At 33.0% G+C, this 19,825-nt stretch overlaps 1 protein-coding gene across 1 annotated transcript in view; it reads left to right on the forward strand.

Annotated features, from left to right (window-relative positions):
• The window catches only part of CEP57 (centrosomal protein 57), a 35,867-nt gene that overhangs the window by 9,839 nt on the left and 6,203 nt on the right, over window positions 1-19,825 (forward strand). Inside the window, 7 exon segments of the mRNA XM_006907491.3 lie at window positions 1-51; window positions 6,233-6,412; window positions 6,756-6,877; window positions 12,317-12,433; window positions 13,056-13,133; window positions 15,869-15,976; window positions 16,486-16,563. The exon segment at window positions 1-51 is cut by the window's left edge and continues 19 nt beyond it. Coding sequence (XP_006907553.1) covers window positions 1-51; window positions 6,233-6,412; window positions 6,756-6,877; window positions 12,317-12,433; window positions 13,056-13,133; window positions 15,869-15,976; window positions 16,486-16,563 — 734 coding nt within the window.

The raw sequence follows: 19,825 nt of genomic DNA on the forward strand, positions 1-19,825 counted from the left end.
GACGCTCTCCAAATAAGCCTACGCTTGCCTATCCAGAGAGCAACAGCAGAGGTAATAGAGCCTAGCAAAATAGCCATTATTGTGTTTACTTACTGCTTAAAAGCTCTTAATTGTGTCTTCCATTTACTCTAAAATTAGAGGAGGAGAGTATATTTCCCCTGTCCTGTTTTTAACCTCCTCAAAATATAATGCTTTTTGGGGGTCTCTTTCTTGATTTTAAATATCATCAGTCAACAGATCATCAAGGCTAAAATACTTTTGAGTCATCTAGGGCTGCTCTTTCATCTCAAGCATCAGTTAGGAACCAAGACTTGTGTTTTTGCTTCTGAAATATCTCCAAAACTTGTTGGTTCTGTCTGTCCTGTTTCTTCGTTCTCGTTGCTTTGGTTCAGACTCTCATCGTCTATTATGAGATACCTTCCTAACTAATCTTCCTGCCCATGATCATCCTCTCATCCCCAGTTAACAATATTCCTACCATTTGCTGTTCTCCATCATCTTCCTACTTTGAAGTTTTAGCACCTCTTGATGGCTTACATGACAAAGTCTTAAATTTTTCATAGCCTAGACTTTACCTGCCTTCCCAACACCGCTCTCTAAAGGGATAAAAGAAGCTATTTACTGTCTTGTACAATGCTTTTTCGCTTGTTTACTCTGCTCTTCATCTCCTTTCACCTTCTTATATTCCTTAAAACCACTAGTGACACTCAAGCAGAATTTAGCTTTGTTACTAACACATTGAGCTAAACATTTGATGCCTCTACTTTGAATAAATCTGCCCCGTTTAATTTTTCTTACTCTTTCATTCTTCAGTAATTTGCTTTTCTCTGAACTTTTTAAAAGGTTTCTTTACGTAGGTGTAAAGATCAGAACTAGATGTAATGATATAATGGAAGGATTAATATCCAATTCTTAGATCTGTATTCCTGCTAGAACTCTGTTGCTTATTTTGTGTTTTTTTTTTTTTAAATAAGAAATTATTACTGAAACAGCTGAAGTTTTGAAGTTCGGTAATTTTTGTTGCTTCATCAAGAACAACAAACAAGTTGTTGTTTTTGTTTTTTTTTTACTGGGAGTGTGTGGCAGAGAAGAATACAATGCCCGAAATTACAGTTTAATGCCACTGTCTTTATTTGGGCTAAGATTAGCAGTTTTAGCCATCATTGCTTTTGCATTATCATTGTAGATGTCAAAACAGTGAAAAGAGCAAATAAAGTCTTAATAGTATTATGAAAGTAGTGTCGATCTCACAGACCCTGGTAAAGATTTCATGGGTTCATGCCCCACACTTTGAGAACCTAAAGTAATAAGGAATATGAGCATATCCAGAGTAGTGTTTTATTCATGTAAATATTTTAACCATGTGTAGGAAAAGAGTAGATAGCAGTTACTGTTCTAGAATCTAGACAACTCCTTCAAGGCAAAGACCATCTTAATTTGTATTTTCTTCTTTATCTTGCAGAGTGCCTTACTTACACATATGTGCTACAAAAATATTCATTGGACTGAAACTTAGGTCAGAAATTAGTCTAAACTGAAGCAGTACCAGTTTGGACAGAGACTGATTAAGAAATTTATGCATGTTTTGATGTGGGCAGTGAAGAAGATGGAGAAATCTTTGAGTCCAGGGTTTCAAGTAAGGTTAAATGATGGTGTGATTGAGACAGATTACCAGAAAAGTAGAGCATTTCAAGGAAAGATAATGAATATAATTTTAGCTATATTGAACTTGAGATACCTATGAGTTAAGTGGATATGAATAGTAAACAAATGAAGATAAAAACGAAGTGTAAAAGACTGTTGCACTAGTGAACTCAGTCACCATCCGGGATCTAGTAGTGGATGAAGCCCTATGAGTGTGGAGGGAATTCTCCAGAGAGAAAGTTGAGGGAGAAAAGAGTTCTGGAAAATACTACTATTTAAACAGTGAACTAAAAAAAAATGAGAATAGTAAGAAGGGAAGAGAAGTACCAAGACAAAGGTACTAGGGAAATCGAAGATGTATACTAGTGATCTGTTATTTTTTTTCTCCTTCAATCTGTAACAAACCTGTGCCAATATATTAGTGATAGGAATATAGTCCCCAAAACAAATAGACCCAGTTTCTTTATCACTAAGAGTATTGATATCTTCTATGTTAAATGTACTCTAAATACCGTAGTCTTCTTAATGAATAACAAACTGGGTTTTAAGAAGTAGGTAGAGTCTCCTTTGAGTGCTTCTACATGTCACCAGAAACTCCAAACTTCGCTCATTAGAATCACCTGAGAGTCTTCTTGGATTCCTGCCTTTTATTCTGAATAGTCTTTTGGATTTTTTTTTTTTTGGTATGGGGTATGTCAGGGGCATTGGGATTTTTTAAAGCTCACCAGGTAGTACAGAAATGCAGTAAAGTTAGGGAACCACTGACTGTGTTAGGCAAAGGATGAATTACTAAGATAAGGTTTAATTTTGTTAGGTAAAGAATTAGAAAGGAATTGCAGCCAATTGTCTTCTAACTAGTATTTTAAATTAATATGGAGACTGTTAGATACATGTTTATTTGAACATCTAAGTGCCACACACGATGCATAGCATTGGAGTTTCAATTATGAATAATGGGTTGTCTTTTCCCCCTAAAAGAGCTCATATTTTAGAGATGATTAAGTAAAGTTTAAGGGAAGCTGTCTTTGAGTCTCCGTTTTCCAGATGCATTTTATGCTCCAATATTCACTAACCAAGTGCATTTAATTTTGAACATGTATGTTCAGGAATATTGTGGGTAATGAGGATAAAAAAATTTAATTTAGTGTTTGCCGTGAAAAGTCTATTTGTGAAAATAAAGCACAGTATTATTATTTTTTGGTATTCCACTTTCATCTTTCTGTATTTCGGTTTGCTTCTTGTTCTAGAGGTATATTTCCCACAGTATGTCTCGTCAATATATGAAGTTAAAAGTCTTCTAATCTTTCATTGTTCATTTTTACATAGTATTTTTCACTCAAGGATCTTTCTAGGTAGCATGGTAACTTGAACATAAATAGCACAGTGGTGCATGACCTCATAGATGTGAGGGTAGCAGAAGGAAAGAAAAAGCAGTTCACTCACATACTTTTCGAAGGATAAAAAAAGCTAAAGATCTTTTCCTTGGTCACCTTGGATGTTTTTAACTTATGAAAGCAGGCATGAAAAGTAAATATTTACAAAACTGAAAAGATATGCCAAATATAACTCTTAAAATGAAAGCATATAATGCAAATTATTTAATCATCGACCCAAAAATCTCCAATTAAACTAGAAAATAAGGAGATAAAGTGAAAGCTTGCCATATTTCTCGTATGAATTTCCTTTTACATAAAATTTCATGTTGACATAGGAAATGCATTCAGAGATGTGTGTATGTATGTATATGTTTATGTATTTTTAAATATGTTAGCCATTTGTAGAATAAAGTCATTTTGTATTTTTATGATACTAGATTTATTTAATAAAAGCTTAGAAAACAAAGTGCAGTTAATGAAAATTTAGCTATTAGTGATAAAAACTCCCAGTCTGAACTAGCTTTGCAGAGGAATCTTTTTGGTTTACAGACATACAAGGTAGGATAGAACGAACAAGAGCAGGAGGGCAGATACACAGGTGAACTTTAGGGAGCTAGGGTCTCAAAACATGGCTAGTATTTTCTCCCTATCTCTTTTTTTTTTTCCCTACTTTTGGCCACAGACCACCTTTTCCACACATCAGGAAACATGGCTACTAACAGTATTAATTTTAAGTTGTGCTAATTCTGTCTTCAACTTTTTGGACAAAAATCCCAAAAGGAGAGCCTTTGTCTGAGCTTTAGTTGGGTGCCACCTGTGGGTCAATGATCTGTGTCCAGTTTTGTGAGAGGGTACTAAAGGAACATGTACATAAGTTGTAGTGATAGCCATGTTAAGGTAAGGGGAGATCCCAGGAAGAGAGGTGTGTAAGCCAGGCAGACTGCTCCACAGACACATGCTATACTTCATACAGTAAGTATAATAATAAAAAGTCGGGGAATAAAATTAGCATAAAATACAATGATAAAAAGTAGGATGACATCAGGTATAACAAATGTGATTATGGAAAAAAAAAAAACCTCAAAAGAAAAATCAGTATATGTTTTTTTAAACCAAACCTGAAACAGAATGACACAAGTTAAAAATAAAAGGTTAGCAAAGACATGTTAAGAAGATAACAAAAAGGTTGGATGGCATTATTTCAGACAGAATAGTACTTTACACAAATAGCAGTGTCATGTAATAATACCTAGCTTAAATGCAAGACAGGGAACTACTCAAGTTCCTGAAATAAAATGAATTTAAAGCCTAAACAGTAAGGATGGAACTAAAGTCAAAAGCCTTAGGGACACTAGTAGGAGACTTGGTGTTAGATATAAATAAGCCTTAGGTATTGGGGTACAGTCGGGGAGAACTTGGGATTTTAAATCTAGGTAGAGACTGGAGAAGAAAACTTTAGACCCATGTGAGGGAGTTTCTGAAATAATTCTTCCTTTGTGAAACTGAGTGTTGAGACTAATTGGAGAAAGGGAACTGGAACAACTCAGCTCCCTGGCCTGGAAAAGAGGCCGTGGATAGAAAAGTCACCTCTGATAAATCAACCCTGGGGTGGTTCTGTGTGCTCCCTGAGGTGCATACATGAAGATGAATAAATAGAGCTGTTCATTGGAAACTCTTAATACGATGAATTACATTTAAAGAATAATATGTGAGAACTGCATTTTTTTCTTTTAATAGAAAAGCTTGCTCAATATCAAGGGTGGCCTCACTCTGTCAGTTAAGAACAAATTATAGAGCTATAAAAATAGCAAGTGTGGAACTGGTTGAGAACTAGGTATTAGTGAAACAAAGTTCATAGACACAAATGTATATAAAGATGGAATTCTAGAAATGCATTAATAAAATCAGAATAAAGAGAAGTCCTAAAACTGTCTTGGATCCATGTAAGTAGTAATTATATCTGTATATATAGGTATATGTGCGAACTTGGTACATGATAAAGTTGTCGTTTAAAGTCCTTTAATACAAAAATACTTTTCATTTAACTTAAAGAATAAAATGTAAAAATGTATGAAACTAAGTATAATAAAGGAAAATATGTTTATCTAATCTTGAGGTTACAGAATAATGTTATATATATAAAAGCAAAGAACTCGATAGGAAAGATTGATGTAACTATATGAAAAATCAAAACATCTGTACATCAAAACTAGAATTAAAGACATAATAAAATGGAGGGTGGGACTTTTTCTTATAGAAAAATGGACAAAGAAATTTATAAATGACAGAAAATTGGCTAATAATATATATAAAAAGTATTTAAATTTTTAATAAGCACAAAATAAAATAGCCAGAAGTAGCATGTTTCTCAATCAGAATGGCAGCGAGATTATAATTAATAATGGTCTGTGTGCCAAAGACATACACTTTCGATAAAAGTATAAATTGGCGCGGCCTGTTTCAGGGGGCTTTAAAATTTGAATATTCTTTGACTCAGTGACTTAATTTTTCAAGTTTTACTTATTAGCCATAAAGAAACAACCTTTTAAGACAGCATGAGGGAATGCTCACAGTTTCATAATGCTAGTATAAAAATCAAACTTAAATTTTTATCTCAGTTTATTTTATATAATAGTAAAAGATTTAAAAAAATAAATTGACAGTCATCATCTCTTGGTAGGATTATCAGCTGTTCTCTTTGTTGTATTTTCCTGTGCTTTCTACAATGAATACATATAACTTTTATAATCAGAAACTTTGGTTGGGGGCATTTAAAGTGTACTTAGATTTTTCTCCTAAGTAATGATAAAAATGGGGATTAAAAAATAGTCCTTTTTGTGCTCGACTTTTAATTCTACAATTGGATTCTGCATGTGATCCCATAATGAAACAGAAAAGTGATACTTTGGGGCAGTTAATATGAACTTAGTGTGGTTAGCTAAATATTTTTACTATTTTATAAAATCTCTTTTAAATGTTTTTACCATAGTAATATGGTTTTTACTTGAGTACTTAGCACATTTCAGTAACTCAAAAGATGTCTTTAAATGGATTTTTTAGGAAAAGTTATGGTGATAATATTTTATTGTTCCCAAAGAATGAACCTCTACTGGACCTACCCATCAATTTTATTTTTTAGATAAGGTTATTCTTTCTCAGAACTTTCTCCATATGTATTGTTTTCTTATAGTGTCCATATTTGTATTTGGCAGCCATATTTTCTGCTCTGAAGAATCTTCAAGATAAGATTCGACGCTTAGAACTTGAAAGGATTCAGGCAGAAGAAAGTGTGAAAACCTTGTCTAGAGAAACAATTGAATATAAGAAAGTATTGGATGAACAGATACAAGAAAGGGAGAATTCAAAAAATGAGGAATCAAAGCATAATCAAGGTTTGTTTAATTATGATGAAAATGAAACACTATCAAAATAAGTATTGTAAAATTGCACTAAAACTGCACATTAGCATTTTCTAGTGAACAGTGTCTTTAGGTGTTACAAAATTGCATTGTACTCCAATGCATTTTGAGGACAAGTGCTGATGTTATGAATTATTTACTGACTGAATTCAAGGCATATTAGACTTGCATGAAGAATGATTTAGGTCATCTGAAAAGGCTTTTAGGGCTACTGGTAAATATTCATTGTGTACACAGTAGATTTAATTGCTTTTAGCAGCTTTTCAAAACTTCTATGAGTGAGCTAAATTCTGTTTTTCTTATGTATTCTTTTTAGAACTGACATCTCAGTTGTTAGCTGCAGAAAATAAATGTAATCTTTTAGAAAAACAATTGGAATACATGCGTAGTATGATAAAACATGCAGAAATGGAAAGGACATCTGTCTTGGAAAAACAGGTATGGTACCTCACAGATTTATTCTTGAGAACAGTTAGTTATGGGGAATATTAGATTGACATAAAGACTCTTTTTTTCAGAACTAGTGGTGCTGTTATAATAGTCATTTCTCCTTTTACCTGAAAGCAACCACTGGCAGTAGTACCAGTAGTTCATTTTGAAAAATTAGTAGTCTTCGCTTTGAGAGAAAATTGATTTTGTTCTTTTCAGCATAGCTTAAAGAGACGTTTCCTTTTTGGATGACCCTCACACACACTGCCATGTCCTCTGCACACAGCTTCTGCTTTTGAACAGTATTATAGCCCGAGAGTGAAATTGCGTGAGATCATTTATGATGTCTGAAGATTTGATTGGCCATCTTCATTGTTGTTGTTGTTGTGTTTGGTAGTTTTTTTTTAATTAGAAAAATACTATACAGTTAGTTGTGTGATCTTTTCAAGTCATATTAACTTTTATGAGTCTACATTATAAAAAATATTTTAAAACTCATGCACCTTTCTACCTCTTGAATTTATTAAAGACTCAACGTAGCAGATTTCAAGGTTCTTTATGCTTTAAAAAACTTTAATAAAAAACCCAAGTGTAGTTAACATACCATATTATATTAGTTTCAGGTGTGCAACATAGTGATTCAGCATTTATATGCCTTACAAAGCGATCGCCACAATAAGTCTAGTGACCATTGTACAATTACTACAATATTGACTATGTTTGCTGTGTTGTACAGTACATCCCCATGACTTATAACTGGAATTTTGTACCTTTTAATCCCCTTACCTTTTCTGTTCATCCTCCCAGCCCTACCCTCTGGCAGTCATCAGTTTCTTCTCTGTATCTGTGACTCTGTTTTTGTTTGTTTTGTTCATTCATTTGTTTTGTGTGTTTTTAGATTCCACATATGAGCGAAATCATATGGCATTTGTCTTTTTTTTTTCTTTTTTTGACAAAATACCCTTTAGGTTCATCCATGTTGTCACAAATGGGAAGATTTTATTTTTTTATGGCTGAGTAATAATCTGTGTGTGTGCATGCATGTGTGTGTGTGTGACATCTTTATTCATTCATCTTTCCATATCTTGGCTATTGTAAATAATGCAGCAGTGAATGTAGGGGTGCGTATAGCTTTTCAAATTAGTGTTTTAGTTTTTTTAGGATAAATGACCTAGAAGTAGAATTGCTGTGTGGTATGTAGTTCTATGTTTAATTTTTTGAGTAGCCTCTATACTGTTTTCCATAGTAGCTGCACTAATTTATAATCCCAACAATATTGCAACGAGGGTTCCCGTTTCTCTACATCCTTGCTAACACTTGTTATTTGTTGTCCTTTTGATAATGTATTTCTGAGAGATGTGAGGTGATATCTCACTGGTTTTCATTTGTATTTCCCTAATAATTAGGTTGAACATCTTTTCATGTGTCTCTTGACTGTCTTCTTTGGAGAAATGTCTGTTCAGGTCTTCTGCTCTTTTTTAAATAGGATAATGACTTTTTTCTGTTGTATGACTTGTTTGTTTATTTTGGATATAAATCCTTATCAAACATATACTTTGCAAAAATAATCTTCTCCTTTTCAGTAGGTTGCTTTTCTGTTATGTTGATGGTTTCCTTTGCCGTGCAATTTTTTAGTTTGATATAGTTTCACTTGCTGCTTTTTTTCTTTTGCTGCCATTGCCTAAGAAGACATATCCCAAAAAATACTGCTAAGACCAATGTCAAAGAGTTTACTGCCTATGTTTTCTCCCAGGAGTTTTATGGTTTCAGGTCTTATATTTAAGTCTTTAATCAATTTTGAGTTTACTTTTGTGCATGGTGTAAGAAAGTCTTCAGTTATATTTTTCTATTTATCTGTCCAGTTTTCCTCCGCAATATTTATTGAAGAAACTGTCTTTTCCCCATTGCGTATTCTTGCCTCCTTTGTCATAGTTTAATTGATCATAGAAGCATAAGTTTATTTCTGGGATCCCTTTTTTGTTCTGTTGATCTATGTGTCTGTTTTTGTGCCAGTACCATGCTGTTTTGTTTACTGTAGCTTTATAGTCCAGAATGAAATCAGGAAACATGATACCTTCAACTTTGCTCTTCTTTGTGAAAATTGCTTTATTTGGCTAAGTAAGATCTTTTGTGATTCATATTAATTTTAGGATTATTTGTTCTAGTTCTGTGAAAAATGCCATTGGTATTTTGGTAGGGATCACATTGAATCTGTAGATTGCTTTGGATAATATGGACATTTCAGTGACATTAATTCTTCCAATCCATGAGCATGATATATCCTTCCATTTGTGTCATTTTCAGTTTCTCTCATCAACTTTTTAGAGTTATCAGAGTACAGGTCTTTTTCCTCCTTGATTAAATTTATTGCTAGGTATTTTATTCTTTTTGATGCAGTTGTAAATGAGATTGTTTTCTTAAATTCTGTCTCTGATAGTTTGTTATTAGTGTACAGAAATGTAACATTTTTGAATATTAATTTTGTATCTTGTACCTTTACTGAATTCATTTATTCTGATACTTTTTTGGCAGAGTCTTTAGCGTTCTCTATATAGTATGTCATCTGCAAATAGTGACAGTGTTACTTCTTTCTTTCCAAGTTGGATCTTTTTATTTTTTTTGTCTGATGGTTGTGGCTAGGACCACTAATACTGTGTTGAATAAAAGTGGTAAGTGTGCACATCCCTGTTTTATTCCTGATTTTAGAGGAAAAGTTTTTAGCTTTTTACTATTGAGTATGATGTTAACTCTGGATTTGTCATATATGACCTTGATTATGTTATGTTCCCTCTATACTCACTTTATTGAGAGTTTTTATCATAAATGGATATTGAATCTTGTGAAATGCTTTTTCTGCACATATTGATGTGATCATATGATTTTTATTCTTTGTCATGTTAATGTGGTAAATCACTTTAATTGATTTGCAGATACTGAACCATCTTTACATCCCTGGAGTAAATTTAACTTGATTGTGGTGTATGATCCTTTTAATGTATTGTTGAATTCAGTTTGCCGATATTTTGTTTAGGATTTTTTGCATCTGTGTTCATCAGGGATATTGTCATGTAATTTTGTGTGTGTTTTTGTCTGGTTTTGATGTATTTCAGTGACCATTTTTTTTTTCCAACTGGATCTTATTTATAGTCCACCTATTTTTCTTGTTATTTTAATGTACCATAACTTTGATTTTTATTCCTTCCTTTTATCTCTTTACATGCTTTCAATTATTTTCAGTTTCTTCTTAATTATCTGATGTTTTCAGAGTGTCCTCTCATTTATTGCATCTGCTAAATTTTCTGTAGAAAATATATACATATATTTGTTTGTTTTATGGTGAACTCATATTCTTTAGAGTTTTCCTTTTTTTCTTGGAAATTCCATACTTTCTAAGTTGTGTTGTAGCCTTAGGAGGCAGTTATGGATTTGCTTTTGCTAATGCTTGATGGTTTTCACTGGTTCTGGTCCAGCTTTATGTTAGTTTATTTGCTGTGGGTTCTTGCATCATGCAGATGGTACATTGCCTGAGATATTTTTGTCATGTTCCTGCTATATCTTATATGTCAAGGCTCCACTACTGCCTTGTGATATTTTGCTTAAATTATCACATCACTTTTGAGCTCCTTTATCTTTTTTTTTTTTTCATTGGACATTTTTCTTTAATATGGGCCACAAGTGGAAATGTAAAACATGTTATACAGTAATAGAGTAATTCTCTTCATTGAGATATTCTTGTTCTCAGGTTAGAAAGCATTTATAAGGCAGTACTATGTCTTGACTAATATAGGTATACCTTATTTTATTGCATTTTATTATATTGAGTTTTGCAGATATTATCTATTTTACAAATTGAAGGTAAGATCCTTCACCAGTAAAAAGAGTACAATTTGCTGAAGCCTCAGATGATTGATAGCATTTTTAGCAATAAAGTATTTTTGATTAAGTTATGTACTTTTCTTTAGACACAATGCTGTTGCACACTTAATAGACTACAGTGTTGTATAAATGTAAAGTTTATATGTACTGATAAACCAAAAAATTCATGTGACTCACTTTATTGCTATAATATGGAAGCAAGTTGTTGTAACACCATAGCGTAGTAAATTACTCATGTTTGCGGTAATGCTGGTATAAACAAACTTACTGCACTGCCGGTCATAGAAAACTATAGCACATACAATTAATGTATAGTACATTATACTTGATAATAACCAACTGTTACTGGTTTATTTACTATACTATACTTTTATAAATTGTACTCTTTGTACTTATGAAAAAAAGTTTACTGTAAAACACTAATGCTGGCAGCAGCCTCATACATCTGTATTTACTGTATCTCTTGATGGTATCATTTTCTCTTGTGTTTGATTTAATCTTGGGTTGTTTTGTACAGTAACATGCTGTATAGGCTTGTGACCTCAGAGCAGTAGGGTATACCATGTAGCCTAGGTGTGTAGCAGAGTATGCTGTCCAGATGTGGGTAAGTGTGCACTGTGATGTTTGCGCAATGACAATGTCGTCTAACACACATTTCTCAGAACACATCCCTGTCATTAAGTGGTGCATGATTGTACATAATAGATGACTTTGAATTATAGCCCTATTTCGTCAGTAAATTTTAAATATCTTTTTAAATAAGAATATTTACAATACTAGAAATAAAATATGATTATTGCCAATTTTTAACTTAATGTATTCTTTTAAGAGCAGTAAACTATCCACTGTGGTGAATAGGAGGGAATTAGTAATTCACGTAAATTCCTGAAAAAATTATTGCTTTATGTTAACTTCGTCATTTTCAAAGTTTTCTTAGTATATTGCTCATTGCTGTGGACTTGCACGTGAAGGTATGCTCTTTACAAGTTTAGGTACTTACAGTTTTAGCTTTTTACTGATAGACCTCGATATAACATATTTCTATTTCTTACCCTCGTTTAATAGTTCACCTTGTTATCAGTTCTTAAACCTGATAGGTGGCAGTCTTTTTAAATCCTTGACCCTAAACCTGAAAATAGTAATAATAGTAATGGTTATTTTACATATAATTCTGCAGAAGTGTAAATAATAAATACTAAAACCATAATTATTGCCTTAAGAGCTTAACTATTTAAGAGAGCCAGACTGTTGCAAGTGTCTGTGTGTGTGTATAGTCTATATGCCTAGTAAATCCCTGCTATCCCAAAGTATAATGATAGCCTCACTGTGATAGAACCAAATGTTATAATAGTATATATAGTAAGAACAGGAGTCCACTTGTATTAACTGATATCTTTGTGGTTTCATCTTAATGTCGTTTTCCTAGAATTCCTGCATAGTATTTAGTTTTATGAAAGGCCAGAAAAAAATATCATACAATGTATTCTAAGTTATACTCACTGTAAGTTGTTTGTCAGGGTTTTTTGTTTTGTTTTATCAAATTATCATGCTGTATTTAATATTGTTTCCCAGGTTTCCCTAGAAAGAGAACGACAACATGATCAAACACATGTTCAAAGCCAACTTGAAAAATTGGACCTTCTTGAGCAGGAATATAACAAACTTACCGCAATGCAGGCCCTTGCAGAAGTCAGTGAATATATTCTTTTACTCATCAGTGCATAATAATATTGGTTCTTTTGTAAAATTGATCATTTTATAATACTGGATGTTTATGGGAAGAAAAGTAATCTCGCAGCAAAGAAACATAGAAATTTTTAAAATTAAGAAATGTAATTTGGAGAGAATGTTCACATTTTAAAACCTTGATGTATATGAGGCGTTCTTTTTGAAAATGTTGGACGAGTAAATGTTTTTGAGTGTTCCTAAGGCTTGTATCACTTGATTTAAGTTGTTCTGTGACCTAGTTTTAGTTTTAATTGATTCACTTGGAAAATATTTAATACCACTGTGATTAAAGTTCCAGATTCAGCTTCCAGGTAACCTGTGTGCCTTTATACAGACCTGTGTTCTTTGGCCATAGATTTTACCCATAAATCTGTTCAACTACCTCACAACTACCTCACAAATGACTAATAATGAATCTTGGGGATTGTCATAAAAACTGGCAAGCTCAGAGCCATTACTAGAGTGAACTAACAAGCTTTTATTTACTATGGTAAAATTTTATACATACTCCTCTGCTTCTGTATTAAAATTTTACAAATAAGACTTTTTTCACTATTACCACTTTTAATGTTTTTATCACTAGAAAAAAATGCAAGAGTTGGAAGCAAAACTTCGTGAAGAAGAACGGGAAAGGAAACGTATGCAAGCTAAGGCAGCCGAGGTAAGTTGAAATGTGAGCAGTTAGGCTCCTCATATTTTGTACTACTCTTTATATATAAATAGAGGAGTAACTGTGGGCTTCTTAGATCTTTCGTTCTTTGGAATTTGGAATGGTCTAATAATATATCGATTCTTGGATGTAGCTTAATATGGAAAATTCTGAACATTTTTACAAAGTAAAAGCTGGGCAATTTTTTAGAGTTTTTCAAATTGTGGGCTTTCAATCAGCATTTTTAAAAAATCAATAAACTGAAAAATATCAGAGACTGTATACATAATAAGGTAATACATAATCGTAAAACTTTTCACATGGGTCATTGTTGGAAATGTTTGATGGCCATTATCATTCAATATCCTATTTATATGTGTTTCCTTTCCTTGGTGGCCTCAAGACACCAGGACGGAAGTTGAGCTAGTAACCCATACTAACTCACAGAAGCTGCCTACCGTATTAGAAAAACGAGCTTGCTCACTCATGGTCTTTGATTTTATCACACGCAGTGGCCTCTAGTAGAATAGGGGAGGTGGTATGAATTCTCAGAAACATTGAGTTTATATATACCAACCAGAACTGCATTTCTAGAAGAAATAGCAGTGCTTTGGTATCCAATAAGTCTTACAGGCTCAATGAAAGACTTCTGTTTATAACTGAATGAGCTTATTTATTCAGATACCTTACATAATATTGCCCTCCCCTTTCCAGAGTATTTCAGTTTTATATTTGCATACATGTTTTCTCATAATATCACAAGAAGTAGGTTTCGATTCCAAAACAGTTAGGAGTAGAGGTTCTGCAGTTCAGGCTATGTCCAGATCTCACTTCATAAGTGTGCTCACAGAACTAGAGATAGTCTGTTATCTTTGTTATCTTGTCTGTTTCTCCCCCTGCTTCCCAGAATTCATTGACTTAACATATTCTCTTCCTATTAAACCTGATACATCATTTTTTCTCTAAGATGTACCCTCTGATCGATTTGTATGTCTTTTTTGTCCCTCAGTGCGCTTTCTATGTTATATAGTCACGTGGCTTTATTTTTGACTACCAGCAAATTTTGAAATTCCTTGGTTTCTCTGCCTATTCTGCTTTAGGGTAGGCCACTTTACTATATCTTCATTTTCTCACTTGTATCATGAAACAAGTGAGAGCACATAGTTGTGCCTTTTAGTATTGTGGTGGTGAGTTCTGTTGTGCATGAAATACAAAATTAAATAAGTTCATTATTTACTTAAAAATTATTTTGTGGTATATTTGCTTTCTTTTTCATTTAGCAGGAATAAAGTAGAGACCCAGTCAGTTATTATATCAGTAAACGTTTTGAGTTCTAATGGTGAACAGCATTATAGTGGAAGAACAATGGCCAGGGGATGATAAATGGTTCCAAGTCTAGCTAACCCTAATTTGAGTAATATTGGGCAAGATATTTTACCATTCAGAGTTTGGATTTTACTATTGATAACGTGGTCTTCATTGTATTTCTTCTTAGTGTTGGAGAGATCAAAGGAGACAAAAATCATGAAAGCACTTTAAAATATTAGAAAGTCTGCCACACAAGAGTATGACAGCTATCAAGAAGAACTAAAGCTAGAAGTTATTTTTAAAAATTGTTCTTTTGTATATTATTCAAACTCATTGGCTTTTTAGATCTTCCAGAATAGTAATTTCATGTTCATTGAATTATATTTATTTAGTTTACTATGTATAAAACATTGTTAGACGTGTGGGAATGTAAATGCTCCTGAGACTAGAGATCCCCTATATTCCTTTGTGACTGCATAGATTCTTTCCCCGGAGAATGCAGTCACTGTGAGAAATATTAGTAATAATTTCAGTATTTCTTTCAACTAATTCATTGGTTCTGAGTGTTTTTTCTAGGTCTATCATAATTTCCTGGGGGCACTTTAAATTGCTTTTAAATATACATTTCCCCAATCGGGACCCTTCAAAATCCTGAAGTTTAGAGAGCTTCCAGACAATCTGACTTTTTATCATAATCTCCAGTCAATTTTGATATATAGGCAAGTTTGAAAACCACTGTTCTAGACTAATACGTGTGTGTGTGTGTGTGTGTGTGTGTGTGTGTGTGTGTGTGTGTGTGTGTGTGTATTTTTAAAGGAAAGTTGAAAGTTGGCTTAGGGAAAACATCAGCCCTTGTTTGAAATCTTTAGTAATTGCTTGTAGACTACCATGTAGATAAGAAATTATTTGTAAATTAACTTCTAGAGAAAGGGACTTGATAACATCTGTTGACATGTCTTCCAATTCTTTTGGACATAAATTCCCAGTTCCCTTTTCTCATATTGTAAGTATATAAGTTTTTTAAAGAGGAAGAAAATGTGTTTTGCTCTTTAGCTACTTTTGGTCTGGCACTGTTGTTGATTCTGTGGGCGAAAAGAAGAAAATACTGAAACATCAGTTTTCATTTAAAGTGCATTTAACTCATTAGCTCTAATTTATGGAGCAACTACAATAATGGAGCTAAAGGGTTCTAGGCTAAAGAAAGGACATACTATAACACAGCACTTCAAGATAAAATGAGAGACTGGTATCTATTTAAAATGTTTGACAAATGTTGACAGATTGGTTTAAGACATAGTTACACAGTTATGATGTGTTTTTCAGTCAGATACTACTATAGGCTTTTATAGACTTTTACATGGCCAGTCTCAAATTTGAATCATAGCTTTTATAGCTTTTATTTCTACAGCATTAACTTTAGGCTCTCATATTTTTTCTAGTTGCAGACTGGTCTAGAAACAAATAGACTTATTTTCGAAAATAAGGCAATTCCTTGTGTTCCCAGTGCAAAAAGAATTAAAAAAAAGAAGTCGAAACCACCAGAAAAGGTATGAAAACCAAGAGTCAGAGTGCTGATTAGCGCTGGGTCTAATTTATGTAAAAACATTGGTAAACCATGTGATATTACAACTTTGGATGAGTAAATCTCTTTCATTCTCAGTTTCTTCATTGGAAGATAGGGATAAGTAATACCTACTTTAAAATTTTTACTCTGATATGATATATATGAAAGCATTTTAGAACTATAATATACTGCACAAATATTAGTTGTTATTCAGTATTGCATTAATTACTTTTATTCTTAAAATGTTTTTATACATACACACATACATACACACAGTTTCTCTAGACTGTAACTGCTATTTTGTCAGGTACCATTTTTTTCTTTCCTAGGCAAGGATGTATGTTGACAGATATTACTAGGAGCTCTAGACCATAATACTAGTATAGATAAGGCAAGTAATAGCCTAGCACTAAGCTGAAGTTTCAGGTTAATCATGTACAGTTAGCTTTTATTGTCATGTGAATAAAATTGTTTTCTTTTCTTTCCATTCAGAAAGGTTCTAGGAACTATTTTGCTGCACAGCCACATTATAGATTGTGCTTGGGTGATATGCCATTTGTAGCTGGAAAGGTGAGTTTGTTGAACTCTGGATTTTTTTTCTACAGTATAGATTTTTGAATTAAATCCACCATCTGCCTGTATGCCTATAAATGATAGAAACATTTTTCTGCTCCTTTACCAGTGTGGGTCATAATCATGTGACAATGAAAATGGAGGAAGGTTTTATGGGATTGGAGCAGGGGAGAGAGACTAGGAGAACACTTTAAAGCAGATAAAGTATTTTTGGATGGGAAGATAAGAAAGACCCTAGTTTAGAGATGGTGTAGTTGCAAATAAGAGTCAAGGAAATAGGAAATAATATATTTGTAACACTGAAATATTAGTATCAGCCCTGTTAATTTATGTTTAAATATAGATATTTAAATAAAAAGAAATCACATTCTTTTTATTCCTACGTCTATATTACTCACAGGATTCTTTCTCCAAGGAGCAATCATACATAGACTTGAATCTTATGTTTCTTTAATGCTTAAATATAGAGGTGATTAATTTGGTCAAATATCATTAATGAGTAATTTCAAATAAGTACTTAATATGTTAGTTTTTACCACTTTTTGATTAACTGGGTTGCTAGTTTGTTTCACGTATAGGTACCTTGAAGACCCAACTAGATGTAAGTTTGAGAGGCTTGGAGAGTAAATTTTATTTGTCTTATTTATTTATTTATTTACTTACTTACTTATCTGTTTATTTATTTAATTTGAATCTAAGAGCAAATCCTCAGTGAAAGCTTGAGGAATAAACTTTTCCACTTGCTCCTTGTAGATTTGCCAGGCACAAATCACTTGGAAAAAAGATTGCCCTTTGCTCTATGCTGTTTTTACCCTAAATTTTACCTTCTTGTTGGATTGCAGACTGTCTTTGACCTATGTTATTTCCTTTATCTCTTACTTCTATCAGGCTTCTTTTGTTTCACCATAGAATCTTTGAGTTAGGTTAGAAATTGAGGTTCTTAAGGGACGACCAGCTGCATTACAATCACTAAGTATGCATATGAAAAAGCAGATTATGAAACCTAACCACACAGTCCAAAATCAGAATTTTCTGAGTGTGGGACCTAGAAAGTATTTTTAACTGTTCCCTGCCAGCCTAATGTTCAGTTCTGTTTGGAACCCACTTAATACACTTCCCTGTCCAATGTTTTTATTATGTTAACATCCAGAATAATGGTTGTATACTCTGTTCAAATACATCTACTGATGAGGCATCGTTCCCATCTCATTTCTAGACAGCTTTATTTGAAAGTTCTTAAGTGAGTTGAAATTTGTCACTGTATAAATTCTACTGACTGGTCTTTTTTCCTACTCTTAAGATTCACATGGAACATATAAATGAACCCTTGACTACTGTAAAATATTAAAACTTTTGAACATAGCTTTATCTTTTTCTCATCTTATTCTGTTCTAGGTTATAAATACAACTTTTCCTTCAGCTATTCATCTTAAGATGTGTTTTATGAGCTTCTTTACTGCCTCAATATTCTCTTTCTTCCTAAATTGAATATAGCCCTCTAAATGTGGTGTGACTAGCACAGACTAGAGTCTTCATCATGATCTGGATATTCAGCCTAGATTAACTCAGCCTCGCATCACACTGGTGATGTGAACACCATATCATCCCTTTCACTCATTGATTCTGGAGCCAACTGAAGTTACAGGTCTTTTACTGGGTATTTGCATCAGCCTCTGTGGGTTCTATACTTGTGGAATTATTATTATTTTTTTTTAATACAGAATTTTTAATCAAGTGAAGCTCTGTAGGAATAGATTCACCCAGTCCCACATTAGATTAGAATTACGTTTTCCATTATATTTCTGTTATCTCCAAATTTACTTGCCTATCGTTAGTAATTCTGACTGAAGTCCTAAATGCAAAGGTTGAATAGGACAAGTTCAAAGACAGGGCTTTTCAACCTGAGCTCCCCTTTTGAAGTTGAGAATTTGCTGTCACCTAGTTAAGTGTTTCTCAAACTATTGTGAAAGACTAGTTTTTATATCTAATTATGTGTTGTGATAGACCAATACATTTGTAAACTGCAACAAAAATGAATAACTAGAAGAATGAAATTAAAGACATAAATACAAGTCTCAATTTATTATTAGTTTAAGACATGAAATTACATTAATAAATACACTCAGGAATATAAGAAAAAGAATTTTAAAACTATATACTGTTTATTGAAAGTGTATGTGTAGTCAGTTAATATAATGTGTACATATTACAAGTTATGAGCAATATAGTGATTCCCCATTCAACACATTTTCACCCTTTAAACAAATACCGTATCAGTGTTTAAAGCTGTTAATGAGACAGATGAATTTGATTCTTGATAATCAAGTTTGCATTGATGACAGCATACTTGCAGGAAGTATGTATATCTAAACCATTTAATCGTAGTTAGATTATCTTGATAAATACAGAGATTAACTTTTTTATTTTGAAATGATTATAGGTTCATAGAATGCTATGTTATACAAAAATAATACAGAGAGGTCCTTTGTACCCCTCACCCAGTTTACCCCAAAAGTAACATAGTACCTAAATATAGTGTGGTATCAAAACCAGGAGATTAACATTGGTACATATCTCTAGCTTTACACATACCCGTGTGTGCATGCACGCGTACTTGAGTGTATGCAGTTCCAGGTCAGTGTAGTTTTAGCACAGATTTGTGTAACCGCAACCACACCATATCTACAATTTTGCCTTTGCAAAATGGAAACATGGAGTATGTGACCCAATGAGACTGACTTTTTCCCTCAGCATAATTGCCTTGAGATCATCATTATGTGTATCCATAGTTCTTTTGCCGACTAATATTTCATGGTGTGGATGTACCTCACTTCATTCACCCATTGAAGGGCATTTAAGTTGTTTCCAGTGTTGGGCATTTACAAATAAAACCAGTAGGAACATTCATGTACAGGTATTGTGTGGTCATATGTTTTCTTTTCTCTGGGATAAATATCCAGGAATTTGATTGCTAGATTGTATGGTAAGTGTATGTTTAGTTTTTAAAGAAAACTATTAAACTATTTTTGATTGGCTGTACCCTTTTACATTCCCAGTAACAGTGTATGAAAGGTGCAATTTTTCCCCATTCTCACCAGCACTTAGTATTGTCACTTTTTATTTTGCTGTTCTGATTAGTACATTGTGATACCTTCACCGTGGTTTTAATTTATATTACCCTAATGACTAATATTTGAACTTTTCATGTGATTATTTGCCATCCATATATCCTCTAATGAAATGTCTATATATTTTGCCC

Source organism: Pteropus alecto, unplaced genomic scaffold, assembly GCF_000325575.1.
Source record: "Pteropus alecto unplaced genomic scaffold, ASM32557v1 scaffold12, whole genome shotgun sequence".
Taxonomy (NCBI): domain Eukaryota; kingdom Metazoa; phylum Chordata; class Mammalia; order Chiroptera; family Pteropodidae; genus Pteropus; species Pteropus alecto.